Source organism: Danio rerio, chromosome 1 (genome assembly GCF_052040795.2).
Source record: "Danio rerio strain M-AB ecotype USA chromosome 1, GRCz13ab, whole genome shotgun sequence".
NCBI classification, from domain to species: Eukaryota; Metazoa; Chordata; class Actinopteri; order Cypriniformes; family Danionidae; genus Danio; species Danio rerio.
The window spans coordinates 32,167,441-32,188,056 of NC_141021.1; the positions used below are offsets into that span (position 1 = coordinate 32,167,441).

The 20,616-nt window shown below is 36.0% G+C and overlaps 1 protein-coding gene across 1 annotated transcript in view; it reads left to right on the forward strand.

Moving 5' to 3' along the window:
* nalf1a (NALCN channel auxiliary factor 1a) overlaps positions 1 to 20,616 on the forward strand; it is a 106,868-nt gene that overhangs the window by 78,528 nt on the left and 7,724 nt on the right. The window contains exon 2 of the mRNA XM_087237276.1: positions 18,164 to 18,335. Within this exon, the coding sequence (XP_087093402.1) occupies positions 18,164 to 18,335 (172 nt within the window). The remainder of the gene's footprint in view (positions 1 to 18,163; positions 18,336 to 20,616) is intronic.

Below are 20,616 nucleotides of genomic sequence, written 5' to 3' on the forward strand. Positions count from 1 at the left end.
CTGCGGGCTGGGCGACACCCAACACATTTGCAAGGTTTTACAATCTGCGAGTGGAGCCGGTTTCCTCAAGGGTATTAGGTAACCCTTTGGTGATTGAGGAAACAACTCGGTAGGGTGTTGAGACATGCTTGCTGCGCCATTTTCCCTAACACGGAGATACGTGCGCCCTTTTATCTATCAGTAAAGTTCCCCATCAGGTGAGCCCTGCAGATTCCTCCGTGGCCCCCAGCACTGACTCAGCGGAGGAGTCACTTGCTGGCCCACTACGTTGTAGGTCTGCCCGCTAGTCAGCCCGCGTTTTGGGTATAAGTGCCTGCTATGCGTGATCCCCACTAGGCGATCCCATATGCTTATTCCGCCACGGTTAAGTCTTCCCCCTGGGCGGACCCGTGTCTTCCCTCTCTGCTAACCACTCTTTGCTATGCGTACTCCCCCTTTTTTTAGGGCTAGTCCATATGTAAATTCTGCCATCTATCCCCCCTTGGGTAACGGATGGCCTCCGCAGCGTCCTCCCTATCGGGATTGCACGCTTCCCAACGTACTGTCGTATTTTCCTAGAATTATCTAGATGCTCACGACTTCCCAAAAAATATCTAAATCCGTAAGACTTCTGTTGAAGTAGGATAAATTAGGGCCAGGGACACGTTGGAGGACCGCGCCTCCCATGATGCGGGTGCGTCACGCTTGCTTGACTATCCCCTCATCCGGGGCGTTGGTAAGGTGCAGTCATAATGGCGCTTTCCATACTTCTTCCATTCGTGGATTTCAATCAATCCACTCTATGGCACTGAAGTTCCTCAACCGAAGGGGAACGTTCGAGGTTACAGAAGTAACCCTTCGTTCCCTGAGGAGGGAAACAGAAGTGCCATACTCCGTCACCATAATGACTATTTCTTAGCTGTTTGAAAGTCTCTTCAGCTTAAAAGGATGGCGTTTGCTCGCTTCAGGTGTGCTTATATGCTGGGATAATTGGCGATGCAGCACACCTGCGCAAGCTTACGCTGCCAATTCATTTTTATTCATTGGCCCGTTCAATACTCTCCAGACAAGCGGCTTCTGATCCGAATCCTCCCATTTGTGGATTTCAATCAATCCACTCTATGGCACTTCCGTTCCCCTCCTCGGGGAACGAAGAGTTACTTCTGTAACCTCGAACGATTTTCTGAATGAAAATTGTACAAAATGCAGAGAATTATGTGTAGTGTTTTGAAAAAAGTGTGTTTTAAACCTGCAATTTGAGTGTAAAGCAGGAATTGTGCTTGTAGTTTAGCAGAATTGGTTCAGGGGGTTGGTTCATCAGTTACATGTTGTAGTCATTGTGTCTGAAGTACAAGTAATTGTGTGTAAACAATTGGAAAAAACTGTCATTTTATGCTCAAAATCACACATTGTAAACTAAACCTTTAAACTAATGTTCAAAATACAGTACTAAACGAACACAATACACCATGTCTAACAAAACACTGCAAACATATTTCAAAATAAAATGATGATTCAAAACACTAACACATGTTCTCTTCCAACAGAAACATTTAGTCAATCAGAACACACTGACAATAAAAAACATTAGCATCAGCTAACATTACAGAAACTACATTATTTTATGTGTCAGGTCTGCCCTTATATTTGAAGCCTCTCTACAATTTAGTTTTGTTGGGTTTAGTAAATGCTTGAATTTTGTTTCTTATGCTGCAGAAATTCAATACAACAAATGAGCGACCATCTCAGAGTAACTTTATAAAATGTAGAGTTTATGTAAAACATAAAATACAGACACAGAATTGCTGCAGTGCAGACTTTATTTGCAAAAGGACATCACTGCAAGATATACACACAGAAATAGCACAGCAATTATAATAAAAAAACAAAAACAAAGTAATCTTCTATTCTGCCCAATCATCTGCATTTGCCCAGCTTCTTCTTCTCTGGTTTGACATGGTAACGGTGGCCCTTTGGCCTATTACGTTTCTTCCATGGCGACGTCTTTTCGCCGAGTTGAAATCAGCCTTGTCAACATAGATCATTTCATGTGGGACTTGATTGGCCTTCAATTCCATGACTCTCTGAAAGTAGACGCATAGTAGATATGCAGCACAGTACAAAATTTACACTATGTAGAAATTAACTCCAGGTTTATAGAGTAGTTTACTGCAAAGCACACTGTGTAGCACAGTAATGACTGTATTGCATAACCTTACCTGGACGTATTAGGGACGAAGTTCTTTGATGCGCTCAATGTTCCAAAAACCTAAAGAGTCCTCTTTTAGAGTCCTCTTTTAGAACCTCAACACATGAGTGTGGTTCCTAAATAGGAATCAGCTGTCTTTTATATATATATATATATATATATATATATATATATATATATATATATATATATATATATATATATATATATATATATATATATATATATATACTGCAATAAGCTGTTTCTCATTGGCAATGGAATAAAATACAAGGAATATATATTTGTGTTTCAATTCACAATTCACTTTGGCTTTACAGTTTTTAAAAAAAATGGCTATGACAGTTTTTTCAATACATTTAACAAGTTTCCTAAACTCTTAACGCAGTTAGCACAACATACGTCTTTTTTGGCTAAACAATTAACATATTTCTTGTTGCTTTGATACAAAATGCATCCAGTTAACGGCAATTTAAAATGCTTGAACTTCTTTTATACACAAGTACAACCAAGACCAAAACAATGTAATATTACAGTCAAATTTACAAATGCTTTCACACAGTATGTCAGAACAGATAACACCATGTTCTAAACAGAACTTATATAGGTTAAAGTCAAAGTGAATTGTGAATTGAAACACAAATATATATTCCCTGTATTTTATTCCATTGCAATGAGAAACAGCTTATTGCAGTTATGTATGTATATATATATATATATATATATATATATATATATATATATATATATATATATATATATATATATATATATATATATATATATATATATATATATATGTATCAGCTGATTCCCATTTAGGAACCACACTCATGTTTTGAGGTTTTTCCAATCACATGATCATACTGTATGTTCTAAAAGAGGACACTTAAGGTTTTTGGAACATTGAGCGCATCAAAGAACTTTGTCACCAATACATCCAGGTAAGGTTATGCAATACAGTCATTACTGTGCTACACAGTGTGTTTTGCAGTAAACTACTCTATAAACCTGAAGTTCATTACTACATAGTGTAAATGCTGTACTGTACTGCATATCTACTATGCATCCATCTACTTTCAGAGAGTCATGTAATCGGCGTTTTATTGTAATTGTGGTGCTTTTTCTGTTTGTATATCTTGCAGTGATGTCCTTTTGCATATAAAGTCTGTACTGCAGCAATTCTGTGTCTGTATTTTTTTTACATACAGTAAACTGTAAGTTTTTTAAAGTTACTCTGGGATGGTCATTCATTTTTTGTATAGAATTTCTGCAGCATAAGAAACAAAATACATGCATTTGCTGTACTAAACCCAAAAACACAAAAATGTAGAGAGGCTTCAAATATAACGGCAAACCTGACACATCAAATAATGCAGTTTCTGTAATGTTAGCTGATGGTAGTGTTTTTATTGTCAATGTGTTATGATGATTGACTAAATGTTTCTGTTGGAAGAGAACATGTGTTAGTGTTTTTAATCATTATTTCATTTTGAAACATGTTTACAGTGTTTTGTTAGACTTTGTGTATTGTGTTAGTTTATTATTGTATTTTGAAAATAAGTTTAGAGGTTTAGTTTACAATGTGTGATTTTAAGCATGAAATTAACTGTTTTGCCAATTGTGTGTTTAAGGTGTGTTGCTGCATTAAGAGTTTAGCAAACTTGTTAAATGTATTGAAAAAACTGTCGAAACCATTGTTAAAAAAACTGTAAATTGCAGGTTTAAAACACACTTTTTTAAAAACACAACACACAATTCTCTGCATTTTGCACAATCTTCATGCAGAACATCTCTTATTTTCACAAGAAACACACCGTCTGTCAAAATCGTAAAGCCAGTTGCCCTACTTTGCATACTACCTCATCACATGAGTAAACACCTTTCACACAGAATTGCAATTTAGAAATCAGAGCTTATCTGGTTCATAACTGGTTCACTGCCCACCCATGTTTTTTGGTTGTTTATCTCCCTTCATATTCTCCAATCCTCAAATCTTTTGAGAATTTTTTTTCTGCCTGATGGAAAGTGTATGACCGAAATCCACACATGCATACCCCTTCTCCAAGCTATAGCAGCTGATGCTTTTCATGGCTGGATTTGCAATGCAAGGTGATCTTTCCCCACTACTTGGCCATGACCAAAACATAAAAGAGGATGCAGTGTAGCTTTTTTTTTTTTTTTTTTTTTTTTTGCTGTAACTGTATTTTGTAAACACTTCTGTTGATGGTACATGTAGACCACATTATATGGAACTTTGTGTTGGTTGGGATGAACACTGTGTACAGTTTTTGTGGAAAAAATACAGTAAAATGTATTTGGTATTTGTGTGTTTTCTAAAAAAATATTCTGAAATATTTTACAATGCACTTCTGTAGGCCTACTGTCTGTAGTAAGTGTAACACTGAACAAATAAAGGCTTACAGTAAGTCATTATGATGAATGGAGAAGAAGTGGTCATGTGTTTTACATTAAGCACATCAGTGTTCAGGCGAGGCAGTGGCGCAGTAGGTAGTGGTGTCACCTCACAACAAGAAGGTCTTTGGGTTGCTGGTTCGAACCTTGGCTCAATTGGCGTTTCTTTGTGAAGTTTGCAAGTTCTCCTTGCCTCCGTGTGGGTTTCCTCCGGGTGCTCCGGTTTCCCGCACAGTCCAAAGACATGTGGTACAGGTGAATTGGGTAGGCTAAATTGTCCGTAGTGTGTGAATGTGTGTGTGGATGTTTCCCAGAGATGGGTTGCGGCTGGAAGGGCATCCACTGCGTAAAAACTTGCTGGATAAGTTGGCGGTTCATTCCGCTGTGGCGACCCCGGATTACAAAAGGCACTAACCCATTTTTATTACCATTTTGAGAAGAAATCACATTGTTTTGAACGTAGTTTCATTTTGCAGAAGAATTGTAGTTATTTTCCAATGTGTGTGTGTGTTGTGATTTGTGTATAGAGTTTTGACAATATGAGACATACTTTCAGAAAATGTAAGCAATCAGAAAAAAAACTGTAAAACAAATAAAATGCTACTTATTAGGTTAGACTTATGTTGTTTATTTGTAATTGTGAAATTTACTACCAATTTCTGTTTTCTAGATTATTTCTACACATTGAATGTTCTAAATTCAGCCTCTTTTTATGAACAGATTTTTTGCATCCCATAACTCAGTAGTGTTGTAGCATAGACTGGGAACATAATGTGAAGTGCATGAGACACATACTCCTATCTATATTTATGCTGTGTGCATGTGTGTGAAAAGATCTATAATTGAATACAGCTGATATGTCACTATCATGACTCACCATCTTTTAATAGTAGCAGAGTTCTTTTTTATTTTAACCCTCACAAACAGAACACAGGCATTACAGTTTTTTTTTCCAATTGTTTACACACATTTTCTAAAAGCAGGTCTCATATTGTCAGAACTCTACACACAAATCACAAAACACACATACATTGGGCAAAACTCTTCAATTCTTTTGCAAAATGAAACTCTACGTTCAAAACAATGTGATTTCTTCTCAAAATGGTCTTTTGTTTTCAAAGACACACACAAGCCATCACATGAATAGACATTCATAAGATCAGTTGAACACTGATGTGCTGAATGTAATGACCACTTCTTCTCCATTCATCATTATGACTTTCTGTAAGCCTTTTTTTGTTCAGTGTTACACTTACTACAGACTGTAGGCCTACAGAAGTGTATTGTAAAATATTTCAGAGTATTGTTTTTATACAAAACAAACAAATACCAAATATATTTTACTGTATCTTCCCTACAAATACAGTGTACACAGTCTTCATCACAACCAACACAAAGTTGCAGATATTGTGGTCTACATATACCGTCAACAGAAGTATTTACTGAATACAGTCACAGTAAAAAAAAAAAAAAAAAGACATCCTCTTTTCTGTTTTAATCTGGCCAAGCAGTGGGGGAAATGTCACTTTGCATGGCGAATCCAGCCACGAAAGACATCAACTGCTATAGCTTGGAGAAGGGGTATACGTGTGTGTGGATTTCGGTCATACACTTTACATCTCCAGGCAGCAAAAAATCCTCAATAGGTTTGAGCAATGGAAAATATGGAGGGGGATATAAACAACTAAAAAACATGGGTGGGCAGTAAACTAGTTGTGAACCAGATGAGCTCTGATTTTTTTACAGTGTTTTATGGTGTTTACTCATGTGATCAGTTAGTATGCAAATTAGGACAACTGACTTTACAATTGTGAATGACAGTGTGTTCCTCGTGAAAACAAAAGATTTTCTGCATAAAAATGCAGTTTTGAAATAAGTGTGTTTTAAACCTGCAATTTGTTGTAGTCATTGTGTCTGAAGTACAAGTAATTGTGAGTAAACAATTGGAAAAAACTGTAAATGAATAAAAGGGTAGCATTTTGACTGGTTGTGTTTGAAAACGGAAAGCAAGTGGCTTCTTGTTAGGTTAGGTTTGTGTTTTAGCTAGAGAATTGTGTGTAGAGTTTTGAGAAAAGTGTTTATACAATACTAAATTGGTTTCAAGGCAGAGAAACAGATTCTGGTTTCTGATATTTGAGGTGTAGCTTTGCTTTTCAAGTGAGAGCTTTCAGAAATCATGTGAAAAGAAAAAAAATTGTGTGTAAGCAGTTAGAAAAAACTGTAATTGGTTGTGTTTGTTAAAGGAAAGCAAGTAGCTTCTTGTTAGTTTTTTATGTTTTAGGTTGAGAGTTGTGTGTAGTGTTGTGTGTAGTTTTGCATTTTGAGGGAGAGGTTTCAGAAATCGTGTGACAAGAAAAGATTTTGTGTGTAAGCAGTTGGAAAAAAACTGTAAATGAATCTCATGTCACTTCCCTCAGAATAATTGTGGTTTGTCAGCAGAGAGCACATAAAGAGCTCAACATATTGGCAGAATCATTGTCCTTAACAAAGCAAAACTCCCAAACAAAGCAGTTGAGCAGTTCACTATAACTGTTTGTTATGTTGTAACTTTTATGAATTATTAAATGGCACATTAATTACATACTGCTTTGCTAAAGAAACCACTGCTACAGAGAAAAACAGACTCTACATATACATTTTTTGTTATTTAGCATATATTGCTATCTTTCTTCTCTGTATGCTATTGTCTCTTAAATCATTCTTTTTCCTTTCTTTTTTTCCCCTCAGGGAGCTTGCTTTAATTTTGTCTCTGCTTTAGTGTGACAGAAAAGATAGCAGGAGAGAAAAAGTCCATAAAATAAATGTGTAAAACAGAATTGAGAAGAAGCTGCTTTTGAAGAAGTGGATCTGTGGAAACAGGCTTAGATCTCAGGGTTGTCAATCTATGGCAATGAGTCCCCTTTGATGTGCCAACGTGAAAGAGTCACTGATGTGTTTGTTCAGATGGAGATTTCCCCTCTGTCTTGCTGAAGGTCTGACTGGTTTTGTGCAGGAAAATCACACTTGCTCACTGGTTGATTTTGGAAAAGCATGTGCAGTACCATAGTACACTCAAATAATAAAATACAGATATATTGTACACTGTTAGACCTTACTAGACCTTGCTTTTTTACAGTGGAATACAGTTAGTCACTGCAATGATTTGGTCACAGTGAGTAACTGGCAACAGTGTTCCACCGTAACAGTGCAGTAGCGGTAACTAACTGGAAACTGCTTACATTTAATACTGTACTTTAGTGCTGATACTCACAGCATAGCATAATGCAGCAAAAGTATATAATAGTATAACTGTAGAATTACTCAATCGTTTTTCTTTTCTATTTAAAATAGGAAGCATATACATTCTTCAGACAAATTTTATTGTTTTGGCAGCAAACAAATATGCAACAGAAAATGCAACAGAAGGTATGAATACATTTTATATTTACAATGAAACAAAAAGGTTAAATTGATGAAAAAAAAACCTGCAGTGTGTATAGCACAGATGTCAAACATTTAAATATCAACTTACTAAGACAAATATAAAGCCGCGGACACACTACAGCACACTACAGTGCTCAACCTTGTTCCTGGAGATCTACCTTCCTGCAGAATTCAGCTCCAACCCATTCCAAACACACCTACCTGTAATTATCAAGTACTGTTCACCCCTGCACTAGAGTTTGAGCATGCAAAATTCTGTACAGTGACACGAAAGCTAAAGCACATGGACACTCGTCACTTATTCAGAGATCGCACTGACATAAGCGCCTAAAAAAAGAGTATTATTTTTTTATATAGTTAAAAGCAATGACAGGAGCATTTTTGCTATTCTTTTTAATTGTGACTGAGACATAATTCTTTGATGAAAATCAAATGAGCTTTATCTGCTGCTATTCATGATACCAACTGCATATTCCTTGACTTTGGCTCATGGCCATGTGGTCATAAGAAATCCCTTGATGTACCATCACAGTACCATCTCAGTGCCTAGAGGTGTTGCAAGCTTTAACCTTTTGACCTCCTGTTACCACTGAGTATGTTGTGGGAGGATTCACAATTGTTCATAGCCCTGGAACTTTCACAGATGCAGAAACATAATGCTGATTTACTTTCATTTAAAGGATCAAGTTGTTCTTTTCAATGCCAGAGTGATGTTGCAAAAGACTATATATATATATATATATATATATATATATATATATATATATATATATATATATATATATATATATATATATATACTGTCATTGTCAATACAGTTATAGACAAGAGAATAATGTTTTTGTTGTAAAATTCTTCAGCTATGAAACAAGTTCGGCTTCACCTGTATGGTACTGCAGCTTTACTGGATATAGTGTCATTATTGAGCTAGCTTTAGTTTAGTGTTGATTCAACAGACAACTCCAAATCAGAAAAAGTTTATAGAAAGTATAGAAAATCCAAATAAAAAAGGAAGTAGGGATTTCTAAAATGATTTTGACAACACAACAAACATTATTTCATGGTTTAATTTAAAGTATTCCAATTTTGGTTCTTGCAACACATGTTATAAAGTTTGAACAGTAAAACATTTACCACTTTGTAATGTTGCCATTCCTTTTTACAACATAAGATGTTAGGTACTGAAGACACCAAGTAATGAAGTGTTTCAGGTGTAATTTTGCCCCATTCTATCTGCAAACAAGTCTTAAGATGGGCAACAGTAGGGGATCTTCGCTGTTGCATTTTGTGCTTCAAAATGCACCATATATTCTTTATTAGAGACTGCAGACAGGCCACTTAAGTACCTGTATCCTCTTCCTCTGTAATGTGTGCACTGTGGCAACTCACTGGCATAATGCAGAATCAAAATTTCTAAATTTCTAAATTTTATTACTATAACTTACTATAACTTGATGATTTTGATAAGTCATATGCTTTTCTCTTCTGAAATTTATCAACACTATAGAAACAACCATTTCCTGTGACTGTTGAGTTTTGAAGTTGAGAACCTAACCAGTCTTATGAAACAAGGCCTAAGCTAAAGTTACAGTCACAAAGACCTAGCCAAGACCACTGGTACTCTGAGTCACGTTCTCATTAGCCCCTTTCACACATACAGACCTTTCCGGAAAATTGCCGGCAATTTTCCGGAAAGGTTGTATGTGTGAACAGGTCCTTTTTGAAAATACCAGTAAATTCGTTCTGGCTATTTTCCGGAAAGAGAAGTTGTAACATTACCAGCAATTTGCCGGAATGCTGCGCTGTGTGAATGCAGAAGGAAGATTACCGTAATAAGCGCGTGCACGTCTAGAACGTGCTGACGTGAGACGTCTGCTTTAGCCAATCACAACAGTCAGACGCATTTACGTCCGCGCGGTTTGTGAGAATAAAAGCCTTTGAATGTTTTTCCAGACACATTTAGCTGCTAGAAGTTAGTCAGATCACGTTTATATGTTCTTCTTAATGCCAACTGTGTAAATAATCATCGATGAGATGCTTATGATAAGCCGTTGTTTGTTTACCTTCAAGCTTTGCGTGTGCCTGTGAAACAGCCTGTGAGCGCCTGCACACGCATATTATGAACATCTCGACATGCGAAAGTGATCCTGCGAAAGTTGTTCACAATATTGATCATCCACAGAGTTTGTAATTTAGTCAAATGTTTACAAATACAAGCGCAGCCGTTTAAAGCTCATTTGTGGTGAATGATGTCAGAATTTACCGGTATTTTGGAATGGATGTGTGAATGCTCTTTTCTGGAAAAATTCCGTAACGTCCTCGCCTGTTTGAACAGCGCTTTTTTGAATATACCGGTAAAGTCGTTCCGGAAATTTTCCAGATATTTACCGGTATCACTTTGTGAAAGGGGCTATTGTCACCATTAAGCTAAGTGACAGGCAATCCTCCCAGCACAAGCTGACATGTGTGCAATCTTGCATCAACCAGCTAGAACTGGAAACTCAGGAAGGACCGAAACAGCCAGATGAGACTAATCAAGCTGCCAAAAAGGAGATTGATACACTTCAAGACATTCTATCTGCCACCAGGCAAGAAATGGAACAAGTCAAAGCCGATGATGCAAGCTTGAGTATGCAGAACAGCTACTGGATTAGGTAAATGCTGACTTTAAATACAAGAACCGCAGAATCAAAGCCCTTGAAAGTAACCTAGCAAGAAATAAGATCAAATGACTAACATAACTGGACTACAAGCATGCATATGAACTGACACAATGAGAAAACTGAGGGGTCTGTGCTAAAACCCTCACCAGCTCCTTCTGCTCCAGTCAGCCATGTATTACCATATGGCATGGACCTCAGAGACCTTGACAAGCTAGTCAAGAACCTGGGCTAGTACAGTCCGAATTTGCCAGACAGCCTTGATGTCCATGCCTAGATGTCCATGCCATGCCATCTGCAAGATATTCACTTTTGCCTGAAAATGAGATCCAATGTCACTGACAAAGATAAACTGTATTTTCTCTGTGAGCAAGCTCTAGCCCTAAAGTGTGCAGCTTTCTTGACCGTCAGCCTGCTCACACAAAGACTGACTACCTTTTGATCCAAAAAGCCCTTGTCTGAACATGGACGTTTAGCTGCCTTGGAAATGAAACAAGGTCACCATAAATCTTCTCAAGCCTACTACAGTAGACTCAGATCAGGCTACTCTCGCACTCGCAATGAACCTAAGATGGAAGAGGACATGAACTTCAAAATTCTCTTCCTGAGAAAACTTCATCCTGCACTGTTAACCCTTACTGTAGATTATGCAGTAAATAACTGTAAAATAGCCAGTGTTTTGCTGTAATAAAAGGAAACAGTATTTTACTGTAAAAGGAGCAGGATTTGTATGAAATTTTGTAGTGCAAAGAATAAATTACAGTAATTTACTTTATGTACCCATTACAGATAGTTACTGTGATAATAAATGGTAAATTACTGCTCAACCATTATTACCCCATGTAGCTTTATGTTGCTATATATATATATATATATATATATATATATATATATATATATATATATATATATATATATATATATATATATATATATACTGTTTTGTTTTGTGTATGGTCTGTATTGAGGAGAAAGTGAGACAATGCATTGATGGTAAGCTAATTTTCTCTGCAGCGATCTCTGTGTTTTCTTTGGTTCCTTTTATGTTTTTAACATTGAGTATCAGAAGTCAACCAATGTCAATGTCACAGAGCTAATTAAAAGGTAAACATATCGACAAGATGCATTTAAAGGCAAAAATATTCACACAGAGCAACCAAATTATCACAATCATTTTTATAAATTTGTTTACTATTCTATAATTAATCTAATTTGCCTAGTTTAGCCAATAGTTAAGCTTTTAAATTGCACTTTAAGCTAAATATTAGTATTTTGCTAATTAACTAGTTAAAATGTGTTATTTAAAAAATATCTTAAACAGCACGTACATACATTTTTGCAGAGACTCAATGAATTTGTTTGGAAAACTTCAAAGGAAGTAGGTAAAAATGGCATTAACAGTATAGTATAAAGACTTTCCTAAATAAATGTATTAATCAGGTTTTTTTTTATTTTTATTATTATTATTATTACTACAGGTTTGGAACAACATGAGGATCAGATTATTTATTTATTTTTAATTTTTTTGCTTTGGATGAAGTTTTTATATTTTTATTGTTTTATTCAATGATATGTGCTTAATTGTGATAAATGTAGGCAATTCCTTTGAAAATATGCTTTGTACCAGGGATGTCAAACTCCTGGAGGGCCACAGCCCAGCAGAATTTAGTTCCAGCCCTGCTTCAACACACTACCTTTAGATTTAGTTTGATCAGGTGTGTTTAATTAGTATAACTCAATGTTACTCTGTAGATTGTGGAGTAAATAACTGTAAAATAGCCAGTGTTTTGCTGTAATAAAAGAAAACATTTATTATTTATTAACACATATTATTTTACTGTAAAAGAAGTAGACTTTGTATGAAATTGTGTAGTGCAAAGAATAAATTCCAAGAATTTTCTTTATGTACTCATTACAGATAGTAACTGACAATAAATAGCAAATTACTGTTCAACTATTACTGTCCCATCTTTTCTGATGGATTATGTTGCTATTTTAGAGACGTGCATTTTAAAGGCAGAAAATAATGATTTAGGCATCACCATACACTACCACAGGCTGTCTTTCTAATTCTAAACACAAAGATGTTAGAAAGAGTTTTCAGAAAATGCTGGCCCTTTAAGGGAGCCAGGTGTTTGATTTGTTTACTGCTGAGTGTGCTCTATTCTCTGTCCATCAATTCAGATGTAGAGTCTGATATGTTTTAGGCTTTAAATAAGAATCTACAATGAGTAAGTAAAATGTGTTCAAATGTTTTTGAGGGTTTCTAAAATAAGGCTGTGTTTTAAGTTATATTGTTGTTATCTTGAACTGTGTACTTGAAAGCTACATTGTTAGCTAGTTAGCCTCTCCTCATATAACTTCTTACATTACTTTTGTTTAAGTATTTATTGGATATTGCATACTGCCATAATGTACAGATGCTAACAGTTGTATGTATCTTTCTGGCAACTAAGCCAAAATTAAATTCCTTCATCTCAGTGTGGTAACATGTGCACATCATCAGAAGGGAATCACAAAAACATGATACACATAACCATCCACACACAAAAGCTCCACTGTCAGGTCCCATGTTGTGAGTTTGTTGCTAAGTATTTTTCAGAGCAGTGTTTCCACCTATGAATTTATATTAGAAACAATAAAAAAGTTTGTTGTCATGAGATAATTATAACAATAAAAGATTGGATCCTTTGGTTTTTCGGTGTTGCCAACTTTATTTTTATTTTTTATAATTACTTTAAACTTTTTATTGAGATTTGACACAGTTTTTAATTATTTAAAACTTAAAAATTTTAAATAATTATGTTGTGTTTTTTGATGTTCATTTGCTGATCCACCTTCCTGCAGATTTTAGTTGCTATCCATATCAAACACACCTAAACCAAATAATTAGGACCTGAACACCACTTGATAATTACAGGCAGGTGTGTTTGATATGGGTAGCAACTGAAATCTGCAGGAATGTAGATATCCAGGAAAAGGATTGAGCACCCCTGCTATATACCATGGGGGTCAAACTCCAAGTTCCTGGAGAACTGCTGGGCAGCAGAGTTTAGTACCCACCCTGCTTCAACATTACCTGTAGATTTCTAACAAGCCTTAATTAGTTTAATCAGGTGTGTTTAATTAGAGTTACAGCTTAAAGTCCCGGTCACACTGCACTTTTCTCCCTATAGACTTCCATTCATACGCATGTGAGTACTGTAGACCTGGAATGATAGCTCATGTGACAAATTTCATAATTCGCAGAATTGGAAAGATCAACCTTGGAGAACGCTGACATGCGAAATCACATCATGTGATTGCTTGATACCAATCAAAGATCAAAACATGACCTCTCTGGCTTGCTTTTTCAATCTCTAATTATTTTGTTTAATTCCACTACTCGCTTTGTTTAATTCCACTTCGCAGTGCAGTATGACAGAATTTTGCTTGCTCAAATGTTAGTGTGACCGCAGCCTTACTGTGCAGACCTGTAATATGCAAGACAATATTTATATCTGCTGATTTCTTAATTTTGTTATACTTTTTTCTGTTATTTATTTGTTTGGTGCCAAAACAATAAAATTTGTCTTAAAAATGTTATGCTTTCTATTTTTAAATAACAGCTAAGAATACTTATTAATTTTAGTAACACTACAATAACTATATATGACATACTATTAATGTGTATGCAGTATAATGCTGTTATCTGTAACACTATAATACAGTAATTAACTGTACACAGTTTCCAGTTAGTTACCACTGCTGCTCTATTACAGTAATTAACTGGCAACACTGTTGCCAGCTGCTCCCTGTATCGGTTTAGTTACAGTAAATAACTGGCAACACTGGTGCCAGCCACTCATTGTAATGGTTCAGTTACAGTAAATAACTGGCAACACTGTTTCCAGCCACTCACTGTAATGGTTCAGTTACAGTAATTAACTGGCAACACTGTTGCCAATTACTTACTGTAACCAAACTTTTAAAGTGAGTGGCTGGCAACAGTGTTGCCAGTATTCTACTGTAAAAAAACCCGGTAAGGTCTAACAGTGTGGGGTAAGCCACCATCTTGGAGTTCTTGCATGCCCCCACATGATGAAAGAAAGGCTACACTAAACACAAGATGACCTCAGAAAAGAATGCCAAAATCATTGCTGTTTATGACTTCTGGCCCTTGAGGTCACCCATTGCCTAGACAAGGCTAAACAACCTTCCAGGGAGTGGAATGTGTCATCTTCTGACAGACAATGAGACTATCATGCTGAAACTAGACCTAAACAGTGGAACAGCCACTCAGATGGACCTCCTAGTTGACAAAACTCACCTGAATGTCACCGGGAGAGATTGTAGAACTGGTTAATTCATTTGCCAACCAAAGGGGAACAAGCTTGTTGGAATTCAATGGTACTTCCAAGGTAATATAACACCACTTTGAAACATCCAGCTTAACGCCCGATTCACACAGGGCTTCAGCGTCAGCGCTTGACAGAGGGCGTGTCTGAAGTAAGGGCTGATGCTATCGTCATAGCAGCGTCAACCAATGAAATTTGTATAGAACTGAGTCACTGAGACAACTTCATACTATGACAGACTTGTAGCTGGTAACAGTCTAGATCAGGGGTGCAAAGTTTAGTTCCAACCCCAATTGGACACATCTGCACTAGCTAATCAAGCTTTTACATGGCTTTCTAGAAACATCCTTGCAGGTGTGTTGAGGCAAGTTGGAGCTAAAATCCGAAGGACACTGGCCCTCCAGGGCTGAGTTTGGACACCCCTGGTCTAGATGATCTTTGGTCCGGAGCACATGGCATTCATTCCTCCCCAAAAAATGCCTGCATTACCGATTTATCTACCACAGTGCACGTTTCCACTGTGTGATGGTCCATATCCCAGATGCCTCGGAGCTCAGAAAAGTTAACGGCACCTCTGATCACTGTTAACAAAGGGCTTCCTTTTGGCACAGAACAGTTTTTACTGGCTTTTGTGGATGTAACTACGTATTATGGTACTTGAAAAAAGTTTGCCAAAGTAGCCCTGAGCCCATGTTGTAATATCAATGCATTGCTGCCTTTTGTTGACATTTGTTAAGCTTATGTATGCGCCATTGTCCTTTACACACTGAAATTCCTCCAGATTCCTTAAATCTTTTAATTATGTTATATGTTGAAGGTGAAATATCCAAATGCCTTCCTATCTTTTTTTGAGTAACATTGTTTTTAAAAATTTCAATCATTTTGACAAAAACTGGCAATCCTCTGCCCATCTTTGCTCCTAAAGGATTAGACCTTTCTTGGAAGCTGCTTTTGTACCAAATCATAATTACAATCACCTTTTGACATCACCTGTTTTAAATCAAACCATTATTTAAACAATTTACATGATTACTAGCTCTAAATTGCTCCTGTACCCCCCCCCCCCCCCCCCCCAAAAAAAAGTTGTTTTGAAATGTGTTGCGAATGCACTTAGGAAAAGGGAGGAAATTAGATCTCAGGGACTAACTGGTTAGGTCTGTTGGCTATTTCCTTTGATTATAGCACTTCTAAATTCAAATAGAACATTTCAGCATGCCTTTACGAATCTGAAGCTTGAAAGTTTTGAAGAAATAAAAAAAATAGAGATAGACATCTCATGAATTTAGGTGTTTCTTAAATCATCTTCTTTTCTTTTTTAAGATGATAAACATTTATTTGTTAGAACTGATTTTAGATTATCTCACTTTGAGACAGAACTTTGAGTAATGACCTTTTATAAAGTTTGTCACAGAGAACAAAGAGAAGGTCCTTATGCAATTCAGAAAATGTTTTTATAATAGAATAATTTTAAAATAGGACTTATTATTCAAATTTATTTAAAAACACACAGTTTAGTTCTTAAACACATAAGTGCAAATTTATGATGTGTCTAGATGTACAGTACAAATCAGTAATCAAAACATTTGTTTTTCGGTAACACTTTACAATATGGTTCATTAGTTAATGCATTTACTAACATTAACTAATTATGAACAACACTTGTACAGCGTTTATTAATCATAATTGAACATTTACTAATGCATTATTAACATTCAAGTCCATGCTCGTTAACATTAGTTAATGTACCATGAGTTAACATGAACTAATAATGAACAACTGTATTTTCATTAACTAACGTTTATTAACATGAATATATACTGTAGTACATGTTTTGTTAAATGTTTGTTCATGTTAGTAAATGCATTACTTAACATTAACTAATGAACCTTATTGTAAAGTGTAACCTGTTTTTCAACTCCATCTAGCATGCAATGGGTAAGCTGAGGGTCAGCAGCCCACAATGGCATGTCATTTCATGTTATTCTGTTACAGATGTCTTGATTTTAAAGAGGTTTTAAAAAGAGAGAGAGAGAAAGGGAGAATCCACTTAGAAACCAGCCTTCACTAATAAGACAGCAGTACTGGATTCTCTGACAGCCAGACAGTGCTAATGACGACCTGTTTTTTTCTATGCCTCCTGTTCTCTTTTATTAACACACACACACATTCACACATGCGCTCTGGCATCATCCTTTCTATTTCCTCAACAGCAGGTCAAAATATGTAGGGCAAAATAAATGAGCAAAGTCTATTCTTATACTGACTATGCACTGACCACTGTGTTCCTCTGCTCTTAAATTATTTTGTATAGGCCTACTGTATAAGATATTATTAGTGTGTCACAGTGTTGAAGTAGATCAGATGTATTAAAGGTAGATCATATAGCAACAGTGTTTTTATGAGGTCTGCATGACCTGCTTGGTCTTCTCTGTATGTCACTGAAACAGCACAAACGGAGCTGTTGTAAGAAAAATAATTGAATCTAGCAAACAGGTCTCATGTGGTGAGCTGGTCTCATGTGGTGAGCTCTCCATCTGCTGGTCTTTATGAGTTCTGCACAACTGATTTACGTGAATATTGGTTAGCACTGTCACCTCACAGCAAGAAGGTTGCTAGTTCGAGTCCCAGCTGGGTCAGTTGGCATTTCTGTGAGGAGTTTGAATGTTCTTCCTGTGTTTGCCCTGGTTTCCTCCGGGTGCTCTGCCAAAAACATTCAGTATAGGTGAATAAAATAAACTAAATTGGCCATAGTTTATGTGTGTATGGATGTTTCACAGTATTGGGTTGCAAATGGAAGGGCATTTGCTGTGTAAACATATACTAGACAAGTTGGTGGGTCATTCTGCGGTGGCGATCCCTGATGAATAAAGGGACTAAGCCGAAGGAAAATTAGTTAATGAATGTCAGTTATTTGCTATAAAAAAGTTCAACATATCATGGTAATGTGGTGACAGTAACTCTGACAAGGGTGGTTTAACAACTCTGGGTTTGTAAATACACTGCATTTCACTGTATAAAATGTGTGTAAAAATGCAACTTGAGCTTAAATTATTTTCTTTAATGTATTTTTTAAATGATAAAATATTATTCTAAAATAATTTTCATTTATTCACACTGTTTTTTTCTTGTTCTTTTTGCAGACTGTCTACAAGCCCTGGCTCTGTGCTCAGTATTTCCAGAGCCCTCGGTCAGCCTGCAGTCATAAGATTCCATGTGAGCAGTACTGTCTTGAGGTACAGCAGAGGTGTCCATTCATATTGCCTGACAATGATGACCTCATACACGGTGGCACTCCCAGTTTTATATGTACAGGTTGGTATACAATTATTTGAGAATTCAATTAAAGTGAGAAATTTCTTGTACTGAAGATCTGTTGGTCACAGCAGTAGGATCTTGTAGGCTTTTTATTACAGTGTGTAATATAAAATGTATAATAAATTGTAAACATATGACACTGTAAATATTAAATTTTTTAATATTTAAAAACATGTTAACTTTGATAGCTAGGCAGAATTCTTCTATTGCTAATAATTAAATAAAAGTCCACATTTAACTACGCATCTAAACCTTGTGTCAGTAGCTGTGCATGAAAACATTTGGATGCTTGTGAGTGTATTAAATATATAAATTATAAATATAAATAATAATTGTGTATTCATATTTAAATCAATCAAAAAATGCTGCTTTTTGAGTTTTTCCATTTTTTATATATGAATACTTTCCCTCTGCAGTTTAGTTTTTTAAGTAAATGGTACAATGTATATTGGAGCTTATTGCTCTAACAAATGAGATCAAAATGATAATTTTTGAGCGCAACACTTCAGCTCTACAAAGCTCCAACAGTTGATAGTACAGATGAGATAGAATATAGTCTGATCATTTCTAAACAGAAGAACCCTTTCAATCCACACAACCTTTCTTCTCAGCATCCCTCACAGTCAGACATACAGCATTCAAAATGTTTGTCAATGGAATGTCTCTATGAGTGATCAAGGCAACATTGCCTCTTTTCTCTTCTTCTTAAAATTGTCAATTACTTAACTCGAACTGTTCTGAATGACAAAAAAAAAAAAAAAAAAAAAAGACAATAAGTGAGATTGTTTGGAGCCTGTTAGTATTGAGTAGATCAGTATTGAGTTTGATTGGCCAATTGTAGTAGTTTAGTTATTAAAATGGCATTTAATGTTTCTTAACAATTTAAAACTAGTTCATGGTAATAGGGATGGTTGGTTTACCTGAGTAGATGTGTTTAGTTACATAATAAAATAATAATGTAATTGTTTATTTAACCCTCTACTGCACGCATTATTATAGATCTGAAAAACATGCTTTTCTTTTCTTAGAATGGCTTAACTTTAAGTGCTGTAAAAAAGAAATTTGGAAAACATTTTTTTAAGGTACTTTATGATATGTTGCTATATGGCAACAACATCCAACAGTGGATCTAACTTAAAAATTTCAAATTTAGAAATTTCCTTATAATTAATAATTGTGTTGTTTGAAATGATTTAAAGGGCACCTATGGTGAAAAATCTACTTTTCAAGCTGTTTGGACAGACATGTGTAGATATAGTGTTTAGACCATCACATTGGGGTGATATAAACACACCCAGTCCTTTTTTTAATTTAACAACATGAAAACAGTGGACCAATTGGAGCGGTTTTCAGACTGACCGCAACTTGACTTAGGAGTGCGGTCCCCCCGCCCACCAAATTGATTGACAGCTGCGCGCATTTACATGTCCTGGTAGCCACGTGTATAACCATGTCAACTAGACCAGACGTGCGCAAAGCAACCGGGAATAAAAGGTCTGTTCAGTTTGCTAGGATCATCAATCATCATCAAATGTGATCAAGAGTAAGTTTCAAATGTTTCAAATGTTTTAAAACAGTGCACGTGTGTAATGAAGTACAGCGATTTACTTCAGCTTTACTTCATCAGCACAGCTGCGTGTCAGAACAATTATAAAGGAAGACGTGTCAATCCCGGTTTGTGGATGTTAAATCAGGTTTATTTTGTACATTATCATAACAGATATCCACACAGCAGTGGAGATTAGCCTGTATTCTGTCACATTTGCGTGCAAAAACTGTGCAAAGCTAAGCGTGCTCTGTCTGTCTGTCTGTCTGTGTGTGTGTGTGTTTGCTGCAGTGTGTGTGTGCACGCGTGAACTTTGTAACAATATTTCGTGTGACTCATCAAAGCAACTGCACAACAAATACTCATTGGTAAAGCTCTTACTGTAGTATTTCTCACAAACGCTACGTTAGACCTTCTTGCTTTAAGTCTGTCTGTTGTCTGACGGAGCCGAGGGAGAAGATTAAGGAAGGCACGTAGAAACAGTAGGCGGGGAGTACTCGCCTTAAAGCTCAGTACGACAAAACGACCCCCTGGTGGAAAAATGTATAAAACATGATCTTGTAAAAGGCATAATGAAAAACCTGATAGGTGTTTTGAGCAGAAACTTTACATACACATTCTAGAGACGCAAAACAGTTATATTAAATCTGGAAAAAAATTATACATACTTTCCAACAACTCATATTCCAAAAGCTTTTATTTATTCTATTCTTTTTTGCTGAATATTCTTAA